Genomic DNA, 21,974 nt, shown 5'->3' with positions numbered 1-21,974 from the left:
AAAAACTTGAGTGCCATGCATGTACACTTCCATCAAGAGTAATTAGAAAACGTAGTTAAGTAAATAACAATAAGAAAGCTAAATTAATGGAGAGGGTTGGCCAAGGAAATCCTGATATCTGTAGACCTTTTAATAATTGCAAGTGTAAGAGAAATAAACTTTACAGTAGAATGTAGACATCATTCTACAACCCTGCTTAACCTCCACTCACCTGTCTTCATCCATCTGTATGTTTGTACTCTACAGAGCACTGTAAACTGCACACCAGCATACCACTAATTAAGACTTCCTCCCATTCCATTTGTGTATAGAGCCTGCGAAGAATGTTAGAATATTTACTTAAACACCTTTGTGCACCTGCACTTTAGTCCTGTCTTCACAGCCCCTATGGGAGTGATGCGTGGGGTTGTATTATATGCCCACATTGCTCACTTAATGCTGATTGTTGAAACATTATAGACTGGGTTTCACAGGATAATTAGTGTCTATCTTTGAATGTCTCCCATTTCAGATTTTTCAGCATCTCTGTGGCACTCTTACTCATGGGTCAGACAAATCTGTGACCATTAGTGCTGCTTTCTTTCGTGTATCTTCAACATCCCCAGTTAGCCATATTTGGTACGAGTCTCACAAAGTGGAATGATGTTAGATCAGGTCACTTGAGAGTTTCGTAGGCTGGCTCCAGACTCATTGCATTTTACCAGTAACCTACCAATGAACTGAACTGTACCACTTGCTTTACCTGTGACTGCTCATATGTGATAATTTTATTTCACATCCCCACAAGTTGTTACACCGCGGTATTTGTATAAGTGGACTGATTTCAACTGTGACTCATAAAGTATTGCTGTTTTTCTTTCTTTTGTGACTTGTACAATATTACATTTATGGGCATTTCAAGCAAATAGCCAGTGTTTGCACAACTTTGAAATCTTATCAAGCTCTGACATAATATTTATGCAGTTTTTCTTTTTAAGACAGGTCTTCATTGTAGATAGCTCCATCATGTGCAAAAAGTCTGAGGTTCTACTGATATTGTCAGAAAGGTCATTAATAGATGACATGGCCAGCGAAGGTCCCCCAGACGCTTCCCTTGGGTGTGCCTGAAGTTACTCCTACATCTGTCAGTGACTCTTCTTCCAAGATAGCATGCTGTGACCTCCTTACCAAGAAATCCTCAATTCAGTCAGTAAATTTTTATTTTATACTCCATATGTTCTTACTGTGTGGTGCCGAGTTAAATGTTTTTCAGAAGTCATGAAATAGTGCATCTACCTGATTGTTGTTGTTGTGTCCTACGTTCGGCAGGAAAAAACTAACAGTCAATTTGGACACACTTTATTATACTTAAAGAAAAAACACCTTCTTAGCATACACTAAGGATTAAGTGCAAAAACAAACAGAAAACCCCAAACTCGTGGTGGCAAATCATGTAGGGAAACAAGACAGTGGACGAAAAATACTGACCAAAATCTACTCTACAAAATACAATCTGCTACTACAATCCTAAAGCGAGTGAATACTATGCTAGGGCCTGGGTAAGTACTGGTCAGAGCTGTTCCTAGCAGTTGGTAAACACTGCCAGTCTGACGGTCTAGGCGTGCTTATAAAGCCAGGTCGACGGAGTGCTACATGAGTCATGTGAGATCCGATTGTTGGAACACTGTCACATGTTGTCTGGCGAAGTAGTTCCGTGTTTATTTGGAAAGTTTGTTATTGTTTCTTTTCGCTGGCAAAGTTTCTCTCCCCGCTGCTGAAAGGGGGTTGGCAACCCATCTTGCGTGTCAGTTGTGCGGCCCCTCTAACTAATAAGGGGCCACAACATTTCTCCTCTGGGGAAAAAAAATGTACAGCACCACAAACATCCATAGGAGTAGGGGCGTTCTGATCAACGTCCATTGCATGGGTTCGTGGCCAGCAGGGGCAGGCAGTGGCAACGCAGCGTGGGCAGCTGGCGGTGGAGGCGGAAGCCGAGGTTCTGCCACAGGGCGGGCGGTGATAGGCACTGGCAGCTCCCCTGGGGTGTTGTGATCCACCAGACAGGGGCAGAGCTAATTGAGGTGCCGGCAGGCGGTGAAACAGTTGGCCCATTGGAGAGACGCCTTCACCCTGCCGCAAAGCTCTGTGATGACCGCATTCACCCATCATGCCCATGGATGAGAGATGGTTCGCACCCAGACCTCCTGCCCGACATGAAAGGATTGCGCTGGCATGCGGGTGGCAGGGTGAGAAGCCTCAGGAACCAGGAAAGACGAGGGAGAGCGGAATGGTCAACCATGAAGTATCTTCGCTGGACTTTACCAGCATGGGGGATGGCGCAGTACATGGCACAAAAAAAAAAAAAAAAACAGCGCAGCCTCCTCCAGCGGGTGATGGCTATGCAGCTTTTCGAGCTGGGTCATGAACATCCGCACAAAATGTTCTGCCCAGCCGTTTGGCGTAGGGTGAAATGGGGCGGTATGGACGAGGGAAATTCCATTGGCAGTACAGAATTGCTGAAACTATATTGAAGTAAATTGTGGACCGTTATCTGTAACAATCGTTTTGGTGAGTCCCTCGACAGCAAAGAGGTGCCAGAGAATTTTGATAGTCTCAACAGAAATTGGAAATTTGTGGTAAGATCCCATGGGACCAAACTGCTGAGGTCGTCGGTCCCTAAGCTTACACACTACTTAAACTAACTTACACTAAGGACAACACACACAGCCATGTCCAAGGGAGGACTCGAACCTCCGACTGTGGGGAGCCGTGCAGACCGTGGCAAAGCGCCTCAGACCACACGGCTACCCTGCATGGCAGTCTCAGCAGAAGTGGTGTTCATCGTGCGGGAGACATAAGGGTATCCCTACCCAGAGTCAGTCAGTCAGTATGAGCCACTGGGATCCATAAATGGTCCCTGCGAAATCCAAAGACGTTCCCACGGGCAGCACCATCAGACCACAAAAAATACTGTTCCCACGGAGCAGCAGCATCAGACCTAAAAAAATACTGGTGCTTGGGTGCTGCTTGACATGTTCAGCATGTGGTGCAGGCTGACACAAGAGAGGCAATGTCTTTATCCAAACTGTGCCAATATAGGTGTCCGCGGACCAACTGTTTGGTGAGAACGATTCCCCAATGGCCTACATGGAGGAGGCCGAGGACACAGCGGCGCAACGCATGCGGTATGACCACGCAGCGAATGTCGGAATCACTGTGCAAATGGATGACACCACTGCGGAAAAAGAGACTGTGCCGATGATCCCAAAAATGCTGGACCTCTGCATCGTAGATGGTACGATGGCTGGTTGGCCAACTCGCTGCAGTTTGGCTGTGGAGAGCTTACAGCATCTGATCCTGAGCAGTGGCCTGCCGGATCACAACGGCATCCAACTGAAGCTTGTCCAGAGCTGCATCCACGTCCGGTTCCACATGGAAACAAACCAAGGGGGAGGCGTCAAACTCATGGTCCGCACCGGCAAGCAGTCGGGACAGAAAATCAGCATTTGCATGCCGTTCTGAGATGTGGTAGACAATATCAAAGTCAAACGTCGCCAGGAAGAGCGCCCAGTGTTGGAGGGGCTGCACCACCCGGGTGGGCACTGCAGCATCCGGTTGAAACAAAGAAACCAAAGGTTTGTGGTCAGTCTGTATGTGACAATTCCGAATTTATACAAAAATTTCGTACTACTGCTTTTCGATCTCATGCTTGAGAAGCTGGAGCATATGAATGTAATGTGAAACTATTTCCTAACATAAAGCTTTTTGCTTTTAGTAGGCGTAATAGGCATTTGATGTTGGTACTTCATGAATTATATTCTGTCGTGCTGTAAAAATGACCATTTGTCTGTAGCGTGAAATGATGACCATAAACGAAATTGTAGAATTTCATCAGGGTGAAAACCAGCGCCAAAGCTTCCTTTTCAATTTGGCAGTATTTGGTTTGAGCATCGGTGAATTTTTTGGATGCAATAACCACGGGCCTCTCGACGCTGTCGACCACTTGTGAGAGGACCACTCCCAGGCCATAGTTCGAAGCATCGACAGCGACAATGAGAGTCAGGGAAGAACAGTAAGTGGCCAGACAAGGAGGGTGGGAGAGAGCTGACTTGAGACATGTGAAAGCCTGTTTGCACGCCGTGTCCCAACTCAGTGCGCACCTTTGCACAATAACCCCGTCAGGAGTGTTGAAATCATGACGGCCTGGGGTATAAAATGCCAATACTAGTTGATTTGACCGAGGACAGCATCAGTTGCTTCACATTGGTGGGAGGAGGCAGGTTTTGAATCACCACAACATACTCCTTAGAGGTGTGCGGGCCGCGGGCATCGATCATGAACCCAAGATAGCTGACCTCTCACGCAAAAAAGTCATACTTTTCTTTCCAGCAACACAGGTTAGCCTGGGGAAAAAACCTGAAACACCCCATCCAACTTGTCCGCAAGGTCCACCGCGAACGAGCCACTGACAATGACATTGTCCAGATAATTGACCGCTCCGGGCACCTGGCTTGTGAGGTGTTCCAAATAACATTGGAAAATGTTATTTGGAAACTGGAGACAATGGCCACGGAAAAGGCCACATGGGGTATTGATGATGACTAGGATCTGCTGCGATTCCTCTTCCAACGGTAGCTGCAAATAAGCATCACGCAAATCAATTTTGGCGAAAACGGTTGAGCCCTCAAGACATGAGAGTATGTCATCCACCGATGGGACAGGATATCCATTGATGACAGACTGAGAATCGACCTTGACCTTAAAATCACCACAGACGTGTAAAGCACCATTCGGCTTCTCAACTATCATGATAGGCATTGCCCAGTGACTGTGCGTGACGGGCAAAAGGAGGCCTTCATCTTGTAAGCAGCGGAAGTTCCACCTGGAGCCAATCACGGAGAGCAAAGGGTGCCGGGCGGGCCTTAAAAAAATGAGGAACAGCAGAGGGAAGAAGCTGAACATGTGCGGACAAATTCGTATTCTTGAGGAAAAAAACCTTGTTTCACAAAGCACGTAGCATCCAGCGCACGTCGGTCTAGCGATTATTCATATAATTTTTAAATGCATCCCTGTTCATTTTTTAACATTTTTGAGCACATTCCTTGTTGATTTCTGAATGAATCATAAGTTGATTTTTGAATGGGTGATTTTTGAATGGGTGCATAGTGTACATGATGTCTCTGCCAGAGGAATCCCGGTCGCATCTAGAAATAAACTTTCCTGCGGACAATAGGGGTGGGGCTGTATGAGCTGAGCAGAATAAAGTCGAACGGGTGAATGCCAATCGCTGCTTGTTATGTGATTGACTGGGTTTGCAAATGATCAGCTTTGTTATAATTACGAGCGAAATCCATAGATTCAGACTGTCAGAGTGGAAATAAACGACAAACAGGAATAATAGATAAGAACGATGACATACTATCTTCTCGGTGTCTCCAAGAAAATGAAATGTTAACAGAAAAGTTTTGGCCAGATCGTTACGCTAGTAAGGGCCAGTTGTACAGTCCCCGACTAGCAGTGGCTTAAGTTCAATTCTGGGAGTAGCGTGGAAAATGAGTTCTACGAACACGTAATAACACCTGACTGGAGAATAAACGTGGGATAACTAAGCTGATGATTATGGCAGGACTAGTGAAGTTAGCCAGAGAATGAGTATTGACACTGGCAGGAACAGTTACAGAATTAGTGATGACAAGATTGTTAGAACGAGGAAGGAGAAGAAACTGGGAGACATCACACAAGTTATGGAAGTATGTGACAATTCCAAATTTATACAAAAATTTCGTACGACTGCTTTTCGATCTCATGCTTGAGAAGCTGGAGCATATGAATGTAATGTGAAACCATTTCCTAACCTAAAGCTTTTTGCTTTTAGTAGGCGTAATAGGCATTTGATGTTGGTACTTCATGAATTATATTCTGTCGTGCTATAAAAAATGACCATTTGTGCCCAAACAGTGTTATTTGGTGAGTGTTACAATTTCTGCAATATTAGGCAGGCCTGTTTCATTTCATCTAGCAGACAGTGACAAAGCAGACGTAATCAGATCGATAAATCACACCAGTCTTGGGTACTATTTGTATTAACAGCTTTTTCAATATTAGATAACGACATTTCGATTTTTCATGTAGCAAAACGTTTGATGAACTTTGATGAGGTAATAGATTTTTTCGCAGAAAGGAAAGCACGCCATGTAAAACTGTAGCGATATGAGAGAGAAAAAATGCTAAGACCTAAGGATAGAAGGAATGTGTACAGTCTTGCTTGTCTCTTGTCTTTGTGGTTTTATGTATCCTATATTTAATTTCATGTCACACAAAACAGCAAGTTATTAGCTAATAGGCAATAAAGAGTGCAAATTTTCTGAAGAGTTCTTGTTCTGGTCACAAATAATCCCATCCAGTATTAATTGTGAGTTTTTTTTTTTTTAAAGAGGGGCAGGATGTCAAACCGGCCAACTGGGAGTAGGAGAGGCACCACAGGAAATTTTAATTTCCACTGTCCAGAATATAGGTTTGATGGCTTCAGTCACAAAATATATATGTTTGAATTCCAAGAGTGAAATACTGTGACGTGCGATAGATGAATGTTATGTGAAGAGGCGTGGCACTGCACTTTGGCACACTTAAGACCAAATAACATGTCTTACATTTTCTCGAACATATATGCGTGATGTATCTGACTGTTCAGAAAGATGTACACTATAAAATGAACATTTTTTGAAAGGTCAGCTTTTTAAGTTTTTGGCGTCCTATCTCAAACGCTTGGGGGGGAGTTTGGGAATATCGTAGATCCAGGGCAGATACTCAGAGCAGTCAATTTATTTGAAACGAAGTGTTTAATTCCACGCTGTTGGCTAGTTTTAACTGTTCACTGCATTTCAAATGCACATTTTCATCTTCTAGCAGGTATGGTATTATGCCATAATAAAGAACCAAACATGAAATAATACAGTACTTGTACTCCAAGAATATTTATATACTGAAAACCACACTGAAAAGCTTAATATCAGGTCGAGGCCTACATCATTGGGAATCTGGACATGCTAATGTGCACTATAAGCTGAATTATGCATTTTAGTGTGGTTCACGAAATTCCATTGCTCTTGAAGTCTCCTCTGCTGTCTTGTTTCTGTTAGAACATAATGTAAGATCTTTTAATGTATGAACACACGGGCTTCCTACATCATTGTAGCCACGCGAGTGCGGTGACTCCTGTTATCTGGTGCTCTCTGCCAACTGCTGAAATGAACCTATTTCTAACAGGTCGCGGGAAAATATTGCGAATGGTGGTTTTAAAAGCATTAAGCCTAGTTTACACAACATCATTAGGCTGCACCACTCGTTGCATGGAATGAGTTGCACGCAAATGGTTTTGTTTTATACATGATTGTAGACCTGGCGACACCAGTATACTTATCAGTTTCATCGTTGTGTGGGTTCCTGAGTCATGTCTGAAATGAAAGTTTTGGCAGCTGCAAGTCACAGCTTGTTGCGTGGAATCTCTGCATAAAAAAAAAAAATAAGAAACCTGTTTCGATTTGTAACTGGATGAAGAAAGGACATAGCTCGGTTGCTTACAGATCACATTGCGTGCATTACAACTAAGAACACTTGGCATGCTAGAAGATAAAGTTTTAGTTTGTGATGACATTTTTTCATTAACACCAATAATTATTAACATTAACTAAGGATTATTAACATTAACAGCAATAATTATTCAAAGCAGGCCGCATTAAGAAGAGAGTAGTTTACAAAATACTGTCTTAAAGATAGATCTTTACAGTGGCAATACTTCAAAATTCAAACATATGTGGAAGGGGAGCACTGCTGGGACATTTTAAATAGATGAATATTGGATAAAGAATGCAGCTTCTTGATTTGTGTACCCTTCTCTCCTGTCAACAATATTCCTTAAAAATGTGTCGGCCAATACGAACGATGGGATTTTAGTCTTGTAGACGAGAGTATTTCCACAGCCAGAATTGTACTTGCCTGTATTTTTCTTAATTCAATTGTAAATGTGCATGTGCTTCTAATTCAATAAATTTTGCCTGCAGCTCAGATATTGTCAATCCGTCTACGTTCTGATCGCACACGACTGTCTCAGGGTCAGCAATACGTTGCTTATTTTTGTTATCAGCATCACTGAAATCCCACAAACACCTATGCAGAGCATAGATATCCAAAAATTGAACATTATTATCCATTCCCCACTTCATATTTCAGTTTGTCCACACACTATGAACATACGTAACCTCAAAACTCGTGTTGCCAAAGTTGGAACACGCCGAAAGTGTTTTCACCAATGAGTTGGGCAAACGTGCGGCACGCATGCACAGTGGTCTGTAGCGCAGTTGTCTGCAACCTAGTGATGTCGTGTAAACTAGCTTTACTTTCAAAGTAAATTTCATTTTACGCAAAATGAACTATGCCCGAGAATTTATGATGACTTTCTTAAGTCACAGAGCGTTTGACTCTCATTTAAAAGGCAACTTTTTGAGGATGAGCTATTTAGAAGAATTTTGAGCCCAGAAAATCAGACATTTATCTGTGATGGAATAAACTCTATGAGCTACCACTTGCAACACTGGTGAGTAAGAGCAAATTTCTGAATGCATGAGCATTGCCTGAATCTGCTGTTGAGTTTCTGCCAAGGACTGAAGAAGCTCCTCAGAGGAGGCCATTCAGTTCGATGTGTCCTGCGGTTGGCGGGAGAGAACTAACAGTCAATTTGAACACACTTTATTATAATTAAAGTAAAACGCCTTCTTGGCATACACTAAGTTTTAAACGCAATAATAACCAGAAAACCCCACAACTCTTTTGGTTGCAAATCAGATAAGGAAACAAGACAATGGAAGGAAAATACTAGCCAAAATCTACTCTACAAAATACAATGTGCTACTACCATGCTACGGCGAGTGAGTACAATGCTAGGGCCTGTGTAAGTACTGGCCGGAGCTGTTCCTAGCTGTTGGTAAACACTGCCGGTCTGATGGTCTAGGCGTGCTTATAAAGCCAGGTCAGCGGAATGCTACACGAGTCATATGAGTTCCGATTTGTGGAGCACTGTCTCATATTGTCTGGCGAGGTAGTTTCGTGTTTATTTGGAAAGTCTGTTATGGTTTCTGTCCACTGGTGATGTTTCTCTCCACACTTCTGAAAGGGGGTTGGCAACCCATCTTGCTTGTCAGTATAAGGGGCCGCTAAGAAAATTGTCATCCACAGTTTTCCCAGGATGCTAGGTGATAAAGTACAAATCAAGTTTTGCATAACTGATGTTTTTTTAATTGATGCTGAGTGACATGTAGGTGATTACTCGCTCTGAGAAACCTCATTATACTTCAGTTCATAATTTTTTTGTAAGAGTGCACAACAGATGGATGTCAAAGCTATTTGTGGGACCACTTTTGCTGCCCTTCTTGTTGACAGTTTTGACCCATGCTAGGGCTAACTCATTTCATTAATTCATTCATCCATTGTCTTCTGAAGATCCCATGAAGAAGGAGAGCCTACAGGGATGTAAAATGAGTCAAAGTGTACATTAACAAGAAGACAAAGAATTCATAGAAGCTTGATCTGTTTACTGTATTAACAATAAACTGTCAGTATACTGCTTAATACTATCCTCTCTTAAGCCAGCTAACATTAATCAAATAAATTAGAATGAAAGCTTCCTGTTTGAAAAAGCAGTTGCCTTCTCAGTCATACTAGACATCCTCTGTCCATAAGCTGTTAGTGCCTTAATGTTTACTTTATTACAGGTATTTTTCAGGAAGAATATATACCTACACCTGTAAATGAGTCCTATTTACAGTACACTGTAACTTGGCATGCAGCTTTCTAATGACAAGTGCAGATAAAGCAGGACATCTGATACCAGCCGTCAGCTTTGGCCAGTCACATCATAAAACATCCCAAGACGCAACAAATGGAGACCAATACTCTTAAACATTTCTTTTGGTTGCAAATATAATGATTAAGTGCAGAATTGTGCAAATTCTTTATAATAAATATTGAAACTAATGTGTCCATCTTAGGAAAATGGAGGTCTTGAGTGGTGAGAAGCTAACAATTAACATAACAACCACAAAATCACATCAACAGCAAAATAATACAAAATGCAACAACAGAACCAATAATTTAAAGAAAGAGTCCACAAGAGCAAAAAAATGAATAATTGGTATCAAAAACATCAGTTGAACTGTACAGCTTAACTTGAAAGACTGATACCAATACAGAAATCCAAAAAGAAATTGCAAAAAAAATCCCAGGCACTAACAACATGCAGTATTGACAACATTATTTGAGCTATAATCTTCATTGAAATTGGATCCACAGCCGCAATGTATTGTTTAAATGATTTTTTTATCACTTTCAGCTGTCATGTTGATTTGTTGTACTGTTGTACAATTTTGGTCCTGGGCTGTTTTCAAGTAGGGCTATTTAAAACAGAAGCATTACATACACAATGTGTTATCTTCAGTTAAGAATTAAACACAAAGTATGTTAAATCTCAACTTATTTTAAGAAAACTACAACTTACTTCGCAGAAGATTGTCAATGGTACTTTATGCCACACAAGTTTTTGGTTCTGTGTATATTTAATTATTGTTCATTGTTGTTTGTACTTAGGAGATATGTAGCTGCCACAAATTTGAAAATTTAGCTCAGTTATTATGGAACCATTTCACTAATAAATCAGTTGTTGCAGAGACATTATACTAAGTATATATAAATAAAGTTGATATGCTCATTGTGCATAAACGGTGCTTAAAGAGTGTTATTGTGTCACATGCATGTAAAAGTAGGAAAATTAATGAAATTAAAATGAAACTAAGGTATGCAATTTACCTTGTGAGCAATTAAACATTTAAAAATGTGCTTTTATAGCCGTTTAACAAAAAAAAAATGAAAAACACAAAATGTTCATTCCTTCCCTTAATGGAAAAGGGATGAGAATTGTGAAATTAGAAAAAGTTCCATAATTTTCATCCCTTTTACATGGTTGTAAAAGCACAGCTTTAAACTCTTATAGACTCAAATGGTAAATTGTATAACTTGGCTTTATTTAATTTAATTAATCTTACTACTTTTACATGTGTATGACCGACTGACACCCAGTAAGCACTGCTTGTGTATCTTTAGTACATCAGCTTTGTATATATGTGTATACTTAGTGGAAGATCTCTGCAACAACTGATTAATGGTGAAGTCCTTCCATAATAACTGAGCTTCCATTACCAATTTTTGGCCGTTACATATGGTTATAAGCACAATCATTATAAGTGCTAATTAAATATACACAGAGGCAAAACCCTGTGTGGCAAATGTACCACTGACAATCTTCTGTGACCTAAGTTGTTATTTTCCTAGCATATCTTGAGCTCTGACATACTTTGCATTTAACTCTTTACTTATGCTAACACATTGTGCATGTAATGCTTCCATTTTATATTCTTGAAAATGGTCTAGGACCAAAATTGTACAGTAGTACAACAAATAAGTAAAAATGACAACTGAAGAAAGTACAGCATCATTTAAATGATTTGAGCTATGTAGCTCAGCTAGAAACACCGATAATGATAAAGACATCCTAAGATAAAAAGCAAGACCAGTACACATAGTAAAAATTGTGAAAACTAACAAAAGGCAGTATCGACAACAATAGGTGACCTATCTATGGAAATGTTAAACCAAAACTCACTTGTATCACTAACGTCAAAAATCTAACCTCGACATTGTAGATAAAACAAACTCCAGCGTACCTTAACTCCAGTTTCACCGTAGAAGAAACGCACAAATATGTACACATACAGTATATATGACAATAACAAAAAAAACCATACTTACAAACAAAAGTGAGCCAATACACAAATCTAGCAATTAGCAAAAACAAAAAGTCATCAACGCAATCTCCTGAATAGTGAGCCTAGTCTTCTCAAACCAGAAACCTCTCTGGATGGAATGCCATATGCTGGCCCATCAACAGTGCCACATACAGGGTGTTACCTAACGTATGGAAACCTCTGGGGAATTGATGGAGGATTTAAAAAGAAGATTTTTATTTTCTTAATTATAGACATTTTTTTGTTGCCACAAGTTCACTTCATTTTTGTTTTCAAATTTCCAGCTTGTTTCTACAGGTATTATTTCTTTTCAAGCGTTGTTTTCTGATGGCTGAATGAAATACTGAAAACATCAGCCATTAGCTTTAACGTGAACTTCTAAATGTTGCATCATGGATTGTCTTAATTGTTCCCATAACCCAGGTGTCTGCTGTTTCTGTTGAAATCCTTCTTAAATAGTCAGTTTAATATCATCAACATACACAATAGACCTTGAATACACTATTTCCTTTAAGTGCCACCAAAAATAAAAATCCATTGCATTGAGATCAGGAGAAAGCCTTCCACTACTCTTTATAGGTATCAGTTGGCTTTCCTAGACTAACAGGGAGAGAAACCGAATAATAAACAAAGTGTTGATGTGGACAACAGTGGGCTAAGACCACTGTTGTTTTGTCTCCCTCCGTAAATCAATCAATAAAAATCACACATAAAATTAAATCCCCAACCATAAATGGCATACCATACTAATAATTTAAACCCAAAACTGAATGTATGGCCCATAACTGCCAGCTTCAAAATAACTCTCTAACAGACCCCCACAAACTCTTCAGTATTATTATCACAAACAGCACTCAGGAAGTCCAGTATAACAAACATAAATATCCCACTCCAGAGCTTGTCACCACATTCTCTAACATGATTGCTCTGTGCAACCACAATACATTTCAAATATGCTGCACTATCATGACACCACACAACACAATTATGTCACAGATCAAAGCCGGTGAGTGGTATTGAAAGCTTGATTTCCTAATGTGAATTTTCAGTTCCTGAATCTAGATATTTGTATAACTTATAGAAAGAGTGACTAATGAAGTATGTTTCTATTATTCTATTGGATTGTTATGGATTCCCAATCTCTTGCTTACTGTTGGATGGCAGCTTGTTGGTTATATTCCCTTTAGAATGGATAGTTCCATTCTGATTGCTAGACAACAGGACAAAGTCTACATGAAAATTATTGTCTCACTTGTGCTGTGTTCAGGGTTGTCACAAGTTCTGGAAATCAGGGAATTTCAAACATATCAGGGAAATTTGGAAGAAAAAAAAACACTGGAAAAATCTCGTTTTTTGTCTCAGTAGCATGAAATTGTTTGTTTATTTAGATGGCATGCTTTGTCACTGGCTGGGTGCAGCTGAGTATGTGAGTGGCTTCCCTAATCTCTCATTCTTACTGCTTCTCCCCTTCCCTCAGCTTACAGTCAGTGCTGCCACCCTACTTGCTGCTAGCCAGCAGCTGCTGATGACAGGCAGGGAGGCGTGAGCAGTGGTTTGTTTAGATCTCATTCTCAGAGCTTGTTGACGCTGCGGCCAAAGACAACAGACATGTGGATGAGTTGTGTCTGAGTGATTGTGTGAATGTGTGAGTGTTTTCTTGTTCTGACCAAGGCTATGGCCAAAAATTTAGTTGTGAGAGTGTAATTGTCTTTTCTATGTGTCTGTCTGTGGCTTAGCGATCATCTTTACGGTGTGTTGCTACCTATTTGCGCAAGTCATCTGTTGCATGGGTGGTCACCATGGTCTCATTTCATCAGCATGTCTGTGAGACGTTAATAGCTGGCCACACTAGTGGACTTCCATGATGGGTAAAAACCGCAGGCCATTTCTGTGGGTATCTCTAACAGATCGGGTTTGCCAATCTGAAGCTTGTAGTTTCCCACTGATGTGCTGGCCCTGCCTGTTGGATCTAGTCTCACCGATTTGACCGCAGGCCAATTCTGTCTGTGTGTGGTGTAATTCAGCGGATTTTCATGGTTTATCCATGGACCCAGGACTGTGGTGCTGCTCAGCAGGCCAGAGGCCACAGGCAATGGATTTCAGGAATTGCAACTATCTCATTGCAAGTACATTGTACAGTGTGGCATTTTATAGACATTTTATTTGTTCTAGTACATTTTAGCACTTCGAAAGTAGTTTATATATTAGAAAGTATGGATGATAAGAAGAAGAAAATTGTGGCAGTCACTGGCAGTTTGTATGCTATGTACTCATGTATTTCTTGAAAGAAAAATCACAGCATACCTATAGAATAACATAACACAACCGACAACAACAAACATAGTGGAACCAACTCTTTATTGGTGGTCACCTGTAGTGTTAGTTTATACAACTCTTCGCACCTTATACATTTCTTGCAAGAGGCCTGCTTTTTTCTGAGGCTATTTCTGAAAGCAGTGAAGGTATTTTAAATTTGACTTGCGACTCCAACAAAATGCGTATATTTGTCACCAAATGTGTTTCGGCTTTATTGAAATAAAATAACATCATTGGTCTTAATGAAACACGTATATCTTTCGGCTTGATTTTCCATCTAAAAGCAGTTCATTACACAATATGTTGATGTTAGTACTTAAGATTTTTGCTCACATGGTTAGAAATAGAGATGTCATTAAATTTTTTTGCCAACTTATGTCTTTACTTACCCTTAAGATCTCAAAATTTGTCAGGGACAAATGCTAAATCTTGTCCGGAAATTGGGGCAATATCAGGGAATTATGCTTGGGTAAGCTTGTGGCAACCCTGGTGTCACTCTCAGTCCAGCCGACAGTAATTTTGTCATCCATGATAAAAAACCATTAAGGAAAAAATGTGTCGGCAGGTGAGCGTATGAGTTTTAATAAACAGTCTGTTTACTTTAAGTACACTGTCCCAAAAGATAATTTCACTAGACAACAGCAAGTGAAAATATGCAAAACAAGGACACACTCTTGTATGTAGGGCCACACATCTGAGATGCCTGTAAGGGCAAACCACAGTGAGTGTTTTGAGTAGTTTATTTGTGGGTTGGCTTCATTTAAAGTGTTGTTCAGCTTATGACCAAGGCATTTCACACATCATGTTTCATTTAGTGTATGGCCATTAATGACCACTTCTGGTTCTAAAAGGTCTTTTTCCTTTGTCTGAAATCACATAAAATGAGTCTTTGCCATGAGCCAGTTGTATGCGTGTTCATTTATCATCTGAGCTGTGCTTGTTAGGGTTGAGTTTGGAGACATAATTAGTATGCTTGTGTCATCAAAAAACACTACCATTTTTTAACTACCTGTTAAAGTCATTGGACAACCATTTATGTGGGTTGGAAACGACTGGGCAGTGTCAATCCTTGCGATATTCAGCATGTTGTGGTCCTTCATTGTGAAGTTAGTTCCATGTGTGTGACACAGGCTCTTAATGGGACTCTCCGTTTTCCATTATGAATATAAGACTCCATTCATGCTAGAGGGATCCCGAGTAGAATTTTGTGGTCCACACAATCAAAGATTGGGGCAAGCTCACAAAATATTCCCAAAGAATGATTTTTTTGTTTAACTCTGGTAGCACTTCATTTGTCGTATTGCTTTCTTTGTGCAAAATCCTTTAGAGAAGTCAGATTGCGAGGCAATTAACAAATTCTGCTGAGTTAAATAAGTCATTATTCAGCCAAAAATTCTGTGTAGAATTGCCTACTAATGATGCTGCTCATTGTGCACAGAGTCAGTTGCAGGACCTTGATTACTTACAGTGCTAGGTACTTAGGACAAGCTGTTCCAACCAAGCTCCAGGGTGCCGGAGCGCTCACTGCGGCAGCTCGGAGCCCGCGTGGAGGGGGAAAGTGAACTCACTGCCCCCTGGCCGCATGCACCTGCAACTGACGCAATAATCCGTGTTCAATGACAGCTATGACTAGCCGCAGGAGCCCTGTACCTCTATTGGAGGATAACTTTATATTCATTGAGAGGGATGGTTGTACGCTGTGTCTTGTGTGTCATAAAGTACTTAATTCTGCGAAGAGGTACAATATACAACGATATTATACACATCAGACCTGCCGTTCCTAGCTGACATAACTATGCATCTGAATAATTTAAATCTGTCATTGCAGGGCAAAGGGCAGCTAATCGTTGACATGCACAACCAGATCAAAGCGTTCATGGAAAAGTTATGTCTATTTGAGAGGGAGATGAGTAATGGACCTTTAACGTTCTTCAATCGTTGCTTCTTTAAAACTACCTGAAGGTGCTACTTTCGGCTATTACCAAGCAAAGTTAAAGCAGCTCATCACATCGTTTGAAACACGATTCCGAGACCTCACTAGTTTGGAAATGGAACTTAAGGTGTTCAGCACTCCTTTTTCAGTTTCCCCCGAAGACTTGTCATCGTCACTTCAATTGGAGATTATTGATTTGCAAAATTCAACTTTGTTGAAAGAGAGGTACTACAACACATTGCATTTGTCATGATGGTATCGTTCATTACAGCAAAAAACATTTCCCAAGCTTCACAACAATGCCGCTCAGATCATGTGCATGTTTGGATCTACGTATTATTGTGAACAGCTTTTCTCAGCAATGAAAAGAGTAAAAAGTAAGGAACGATTGTTACTTCAGGATGCAACAATGTAGGCCATCCTCCGCATTAACGCTGCGAACACTTTGACACCTCATATTTCCGATCTTGTAATGAAAAGAAAATGTCAATCTACGGAGGCCCAATAAATTTAGTATGCAATTTCTTGCAAGACAGGTGTTTCTTATTTATTTCCTGAACATCGTATTTCCTGGTATAGCATGTCACCACGTCTTAGCAGCTAAGAGTATGAGGTTGTCGATCTTGTAAGGCGCAACTGGCACATCAAAACGCTTGCCTTGCCACCTGCTTCAGCCAGCCATGCCACTTGCCGGCTCACTTGAATGGTCACAGCGAGCGACACGACTCCCTGGAGCAGGGAGCACTCCGCGGCTCACAATGGAACCAGTGAGCTGGAACAGCCTGACTTAAGATGAGGTGGTGGAATGGCATAATCAAAGTAACTGTAATTAACTTATTTAATAAGGACTTGAGATAAGGTTTGAAACATCTCCTTCCTATTGTTACAAGTGTTCAATGTTGCAGTTGCTCATAATACTACAACCAAAGCCAGAATTCTTGACAATTATTTCTCATTTTACATGGTTGGTTTTCCAAGCATTAATTAAACAATTTAATCACACAAAATAACAGTCGTACATCAAGAGCATACTTGTAACTCTCTTGTACATGACAGTTTACATAATAACATAGGCAAACTTCCTGCCAGTTACACATCTTTGCTCTGTGCAGCTGTGACAATGAACTTTGTGTGTCCTGTGCTAAGTAACAAGCTTGACAGATCCTTGAAATAAAATAGAGTACAGTTGAATGTCTCCTTATTATCATATGTTTCCAGTATCCATCCAAAGTCATTTGACTTCCATATTGTCTGTATCCTGTGATCCCTTTTCTGCATATTACTCCACAAAACATCAGCAGCACTATGGTGGCTGCTGAGGATTTCTCATTTGTACACACATAGTATATTGTTCCAGTGTCTCACTAATTTTTGAATAAACTCTGCAGCACATTTGCAGTTTCAGTGTGATGCACCCTAACGAATACGTTCGTGTGTGTGTTTTTGTCTGTTAGTTTGCATGACACTTTACTGGAACTGACATTGAGTCCTTATTTCAGGTCTCGATGGAACTGTCTATGATTACTTTGATGGATATAATGATCTACTGAAAAGAAGAGTTGTATTTGTAGGTAACCCAAATATTCGCATTCAGGAAGATTATTTAAGAATACTTCGATACTTCAGGTAAGCGTCTTTTCTAATAAGCAGGCATTTTTTCAAAAAGACTTAATTTTTTTATTCACTTTGCATACTGCAAATGCACAGTCTTGTGAAACGTGAGTTTAGAAATAACAAGAAAGAGTAATTTTGTATGAAGTCACTGTAGCATGAGGGACAAATTAATTATATCAATGTTGACATTGATGTTTACACATTGCTTTTGAATAGTCTGTCTCATGTATTTGTTAATCCTTAGGATACACGTATCTTTCAGTGCATTATTTCTTGATAATTTTGGCATTAGTTTCTGACAGCTTTTTGTGAGTACTGTATGTTCCTTACTTTTGTCATATTTAATTGTTTTTCAGTGTTATGTTGAAAATGAAACTCAAACCATTAATTGCAATATACCTATAACAGTGGAAAGTCCAGGATGGAACATATGTAAAATAAGGAAAGGCAACCATTTATGTATAGCCGTGCGGTACATAGAAACACAACAGAAAATAGTATTCATCGTAGCTTTTAAGCTCTTGCTCTTTAACTAGCAGAAGTACAGACATTCACACCACAACCACATAGACACTCAAGCACACACCCACACCCATTGCAAGACTGACTGTTGAGCATTGAGAGCAGTTGCCTGGATAGATGGTGGAAGGAAGGAAGGAAGGGGGGGGGGGGGGGAGAAAAGGATCACAAGGTGAGGAGGGGGTAGGGTGATAGTGTGAGGCAGATGACTCCAGCTACACAACAAGAGGAATGGAGTTCAGAGAGTAGAGCATATAAGACAGAGAGAGAAAAGAAGGGGAAGAAAGGAGATGAAGTGGGAGACAAGGAGGGAAGAGAGAAAGGGATAGTAATGGGAAATTGTGGAGAGGGGGGCAGGGGGGGGGGAGAGAGAGAGAGAGAGAGAGAACACAGTGGTAGGGGAAGGCAGTACACAATCCAGACAGGGAAGAAGTGGTGTGAACAAAAGGGAGAAAGGAAGAGGTAAGGTGAGGCAGTGGGAAACAGGTAAGCAGAGGTGTAGGCCATGAGGATTGCGAGAATGCAGGATATGCTGGAGAGACAGTTCCCACCTGCACAATTCAGAGAAACTAGTGCTGAGAGGGAGTGTCCCAATGGCTCGCATAGTGAAACGGCTGTTGATGGCTCCATAAATACATCTGTTCATATAAAGTACACCAACTACCAGCAGTACCTCCACTTTGACAGTTGTCACTCAGTTCGTGTCAAAAAGTCTCTTTCTTACGATCTCATCACCCATAGATTCCACATCTGTGTTGGAAAATGTGAGTTGTTAGAATATACCAAACATCATACCGGAGTCTTTATTGACAGACAGTATCCTGTCCTGTGTGTCCACAAACAGATCACATGTGCAATCTCTGACTCTTGACATCAGTATAGTTGTTAACCACCAGCACTCCTCTAATTATCCAGCATCATCCTCACCTTGAAAAGCTCAACTACCTCCTTCACCAAGGATTTGACTACTCCGTTCATGCCCTAAGATGAAAAATATCCTACCCTAAATCCTACCGTTATCACCCAAAGTCTCGTTCTGATGTCCACCCAACCTACAGAATATCTTTGTCTATACTTACTGCACATCATGGGTCATTTCCTTGTGGCTGATCCAGTTACAAGACCTGTACCATACACCCATCCAATACTTCCTTTCACACTCCAGTCACAGGCATTTCCTACCCTAAAAAGGCAGGGCCTCAAGTGAAACCAGCCTTGTTATATATGCTGCAGTTACTGTGTAGCATTCTGTGTGGGCATGACAAGTAACCAACTGCATACTTGCATGCATAGCCACCTCCAACTGTGGTAAACCATATACATGACCATCTGGTTGCTGAATATGCTGAACACCACAACATAAATAACTTAAATAGCTGTTTCACTAAATGACACATTTGGATGCTCCTTTCCAGCACTAGTGTCTTCGGATTGCTAACGTGAGAATTGTCTCTCCAGCATATCCTGCACTCTCTCCTCCAGGTCTAAACCTCCTCTAACCTGTTTCCCAGTGCCTCACTTTACCTTTTTCCTTCTCTCTTCTATCTGTATCACTTCTTCCCTGTCCAGATTATGTACTGCCTTCCTTTACCTCCCTCCCTTTCCCCCCATGTGGCCATTCTCTCTCTCTTTCTCTCTCACTCTCACTCCCCCACCCCCCACCTTTCCCCCCTCCCTCCCCCTTTCTATCCCCCCTTTTCCATCCCTCTCATCCCCTTGTTTCTCCTGTGCCTTACCCTTCTTTCCTCCCCTCCCCTCCCCTCCCCACCCCTCGCCTACCCCTTATCTGTCTCTTACATACCCTACCCTCTGAACTCATTTTGTTTTGTTGTGCAGCCACTAAGTTATCTTTCGAAGGATCTGCCGCACACTATCCCCTACCCCTCCTTACCTCATGTACCTTTCCCTATTCCCTCCCTACTTCCATCTGTCTTGGCAACTTCTCTGAATAACCAATAATTGACAGTTAGTCTTGTCGTGGCCACAGATGTGTGCATTTGGGAATCTGTGTGGCTGTGTATGTGGATGTCTGTACTTTTGCTAGAGAAAGAGCAAGAAGTCGACATCTAGTGTAAATACTGTTTTCTGTTGTGTGTTTCTATGTGCCATGCATCAGTCAGCTGTAGGTTAGTTGTTACCTTTTCTTAGTTTACATATTACATTATATTTTTTGATATCACAAATCCATTTATTTATATTATTAAAAAAAGAAATACTTAATATGAAACCCATTGTAGAATAATTAACACCACACACACTGTTCAAACTCCTCAAAAGAAAGTGTTGTCAAAACTTCAGAGTTGTATTCTGAGACATTATGTCACTGATCTGTCAACACACTACTATATTGGGAAAACAGCAGCCCATAGTCTTAATCTGAAAGTAAAAGACAAACTGCCTTCTGCACAACACAATATATTTGACATGTGCACATATCCTGCTGGCATGGAACATTGCTTTTCCACTAAATTATGAAGGGATTTGTATCCTTTCAGGATATCTTACATGGATGAGACTTAACATTCTAGATAGTTGTAACAGACTATTTGCATGTTGTCATTAATAGAGTTCATTGTATCCCATGGTTGGAACAAGATCCTAGAGTAGTGAAAATAGATTACATGGGTATGTGGCCATAAGAGTTGTTAGCATAATTTGGTGATGCAACACAGTGCATTTCAGTGTTTCCTTCGCATCTGCCTGAAGTATTTGTTCCTTCACTTTTCTCAAAAGCGTGCTGGTTTAACTAAAAAAATTAATTTTCCTGCAGTAATGCAGCTATCTTCACTTTTAACTTGAACACTGGTAATTAATGGTCTTATATGGCAGACCTCTCGATATTTTTACTCTACAAATAATACCAAAAACAACACTGTTTAGGGAGATATTGACTATGGCGCATCAGCTAAACAGCACATGTTTGTATTATGCGAGTAAGAATATGAAAATCACTAAGTGTGACACTTTTGCGTCACAAGCCCGTAAATCAGCACGACACCCACTTGGCCAACCAGTGAGCGCTGGAAACGTAATCTCATGCAAATGTGTTTCTGGCAGTAAAAAAGAACACAGAGAATGTTTATTTCAGTATTTATCCACTATTATTTTTACTGTTTTGTGAATGGAGTTCGTAGGGACAAGGTAATCAGTTGCGTCGATACTTAGGTTAGGCTGCTGGGTTATCGGACGTCATGTTGCTTTATTTGTTATCTAAAGTGCCGTATTTGAATTTTTTTTTTTTCAAATATATATTTGTGTTTACAAAAATATGTAGTTTAATTGATTCATCACATTAAAGATCTCTCAAAAAGTGCCAGTTTTTTTGTGATAGGTTGCACAAAAATTTTGGGAAATCCCACGTCCATGACTAAAACTGTTACTGGGATAGAGATTTTTGGAAGTGGAGTATTATCATTTGGCATCACAACTAGAGCCATAGTTCTTTACACAGGAAATCAACTGTAATTTTAAGATTAAATACAATTCTCGGCACTGAGAAACAAAATCAAAATCTAGTAAAAGCAGTCAATAACTATCAGTTACCAATATAAGTAAATTGTCACCGTCAGATCTACATTTTTACATGGAAATGGGAAAAATGACAGATTGTACAATATTTTGCAAAAAGAATCAATTCTGCATTTAGTTGCTAAAAATTGCAGCTTTCACATTTTTTCGCTGTATTGTTTACTCGAAAATTTCCTGTTCCTAACTTCACTGCTTCCAGAGGTTAATCACTTGTCCTAACCCAAAAGACTGAC

At 40.5% G+C, this 21,974-nt stretch overlaps 1 protein-coding gene across 1 annotated transcript in view; it reads left to right on the top strand.

Moving 5' to 3' along the window:
• LOC126260028 (CCA tRNA nucleotidyltransferase 1, mitochondrial) overlaps positions 1-21,974 on the top strand; it is a 67,680-nt gene that overhangs the window by 6,448 nt on the left and 39,258 nt on the right. Inside the window, exon 5 of the mRNA XM_049957201.1 lies at positions 17,580-17,706. Coding sequence (XP_049813158.1) covers positions 17,580-17,706 — 127 coding nt within the window. The remainder of the gene's footprint in view (positions 1-17,579; positions 17,707-21,974) is intronic.

Source organism: Schistocerca nitens, chromosome 5 (assembly GCF_023898315.1).
Source record: "Schistocerca nitens isolate TAMUIC-IGC-003100 chromosome 5, iqSchNite1.1, whole genome shotgun sequence".
In the NCBI taxonomy this organism is placed as follows: Eukaryota; Metazoa; Arthropoda; class Insecta; order Orthoptera; family Acrididae; genus Schistocerca; species Schistocerca nitens.
Note: the sequence above shows the minus strand (reverse complement) of the source record. Positions and strands in the feature narration are given on the sequence as shown.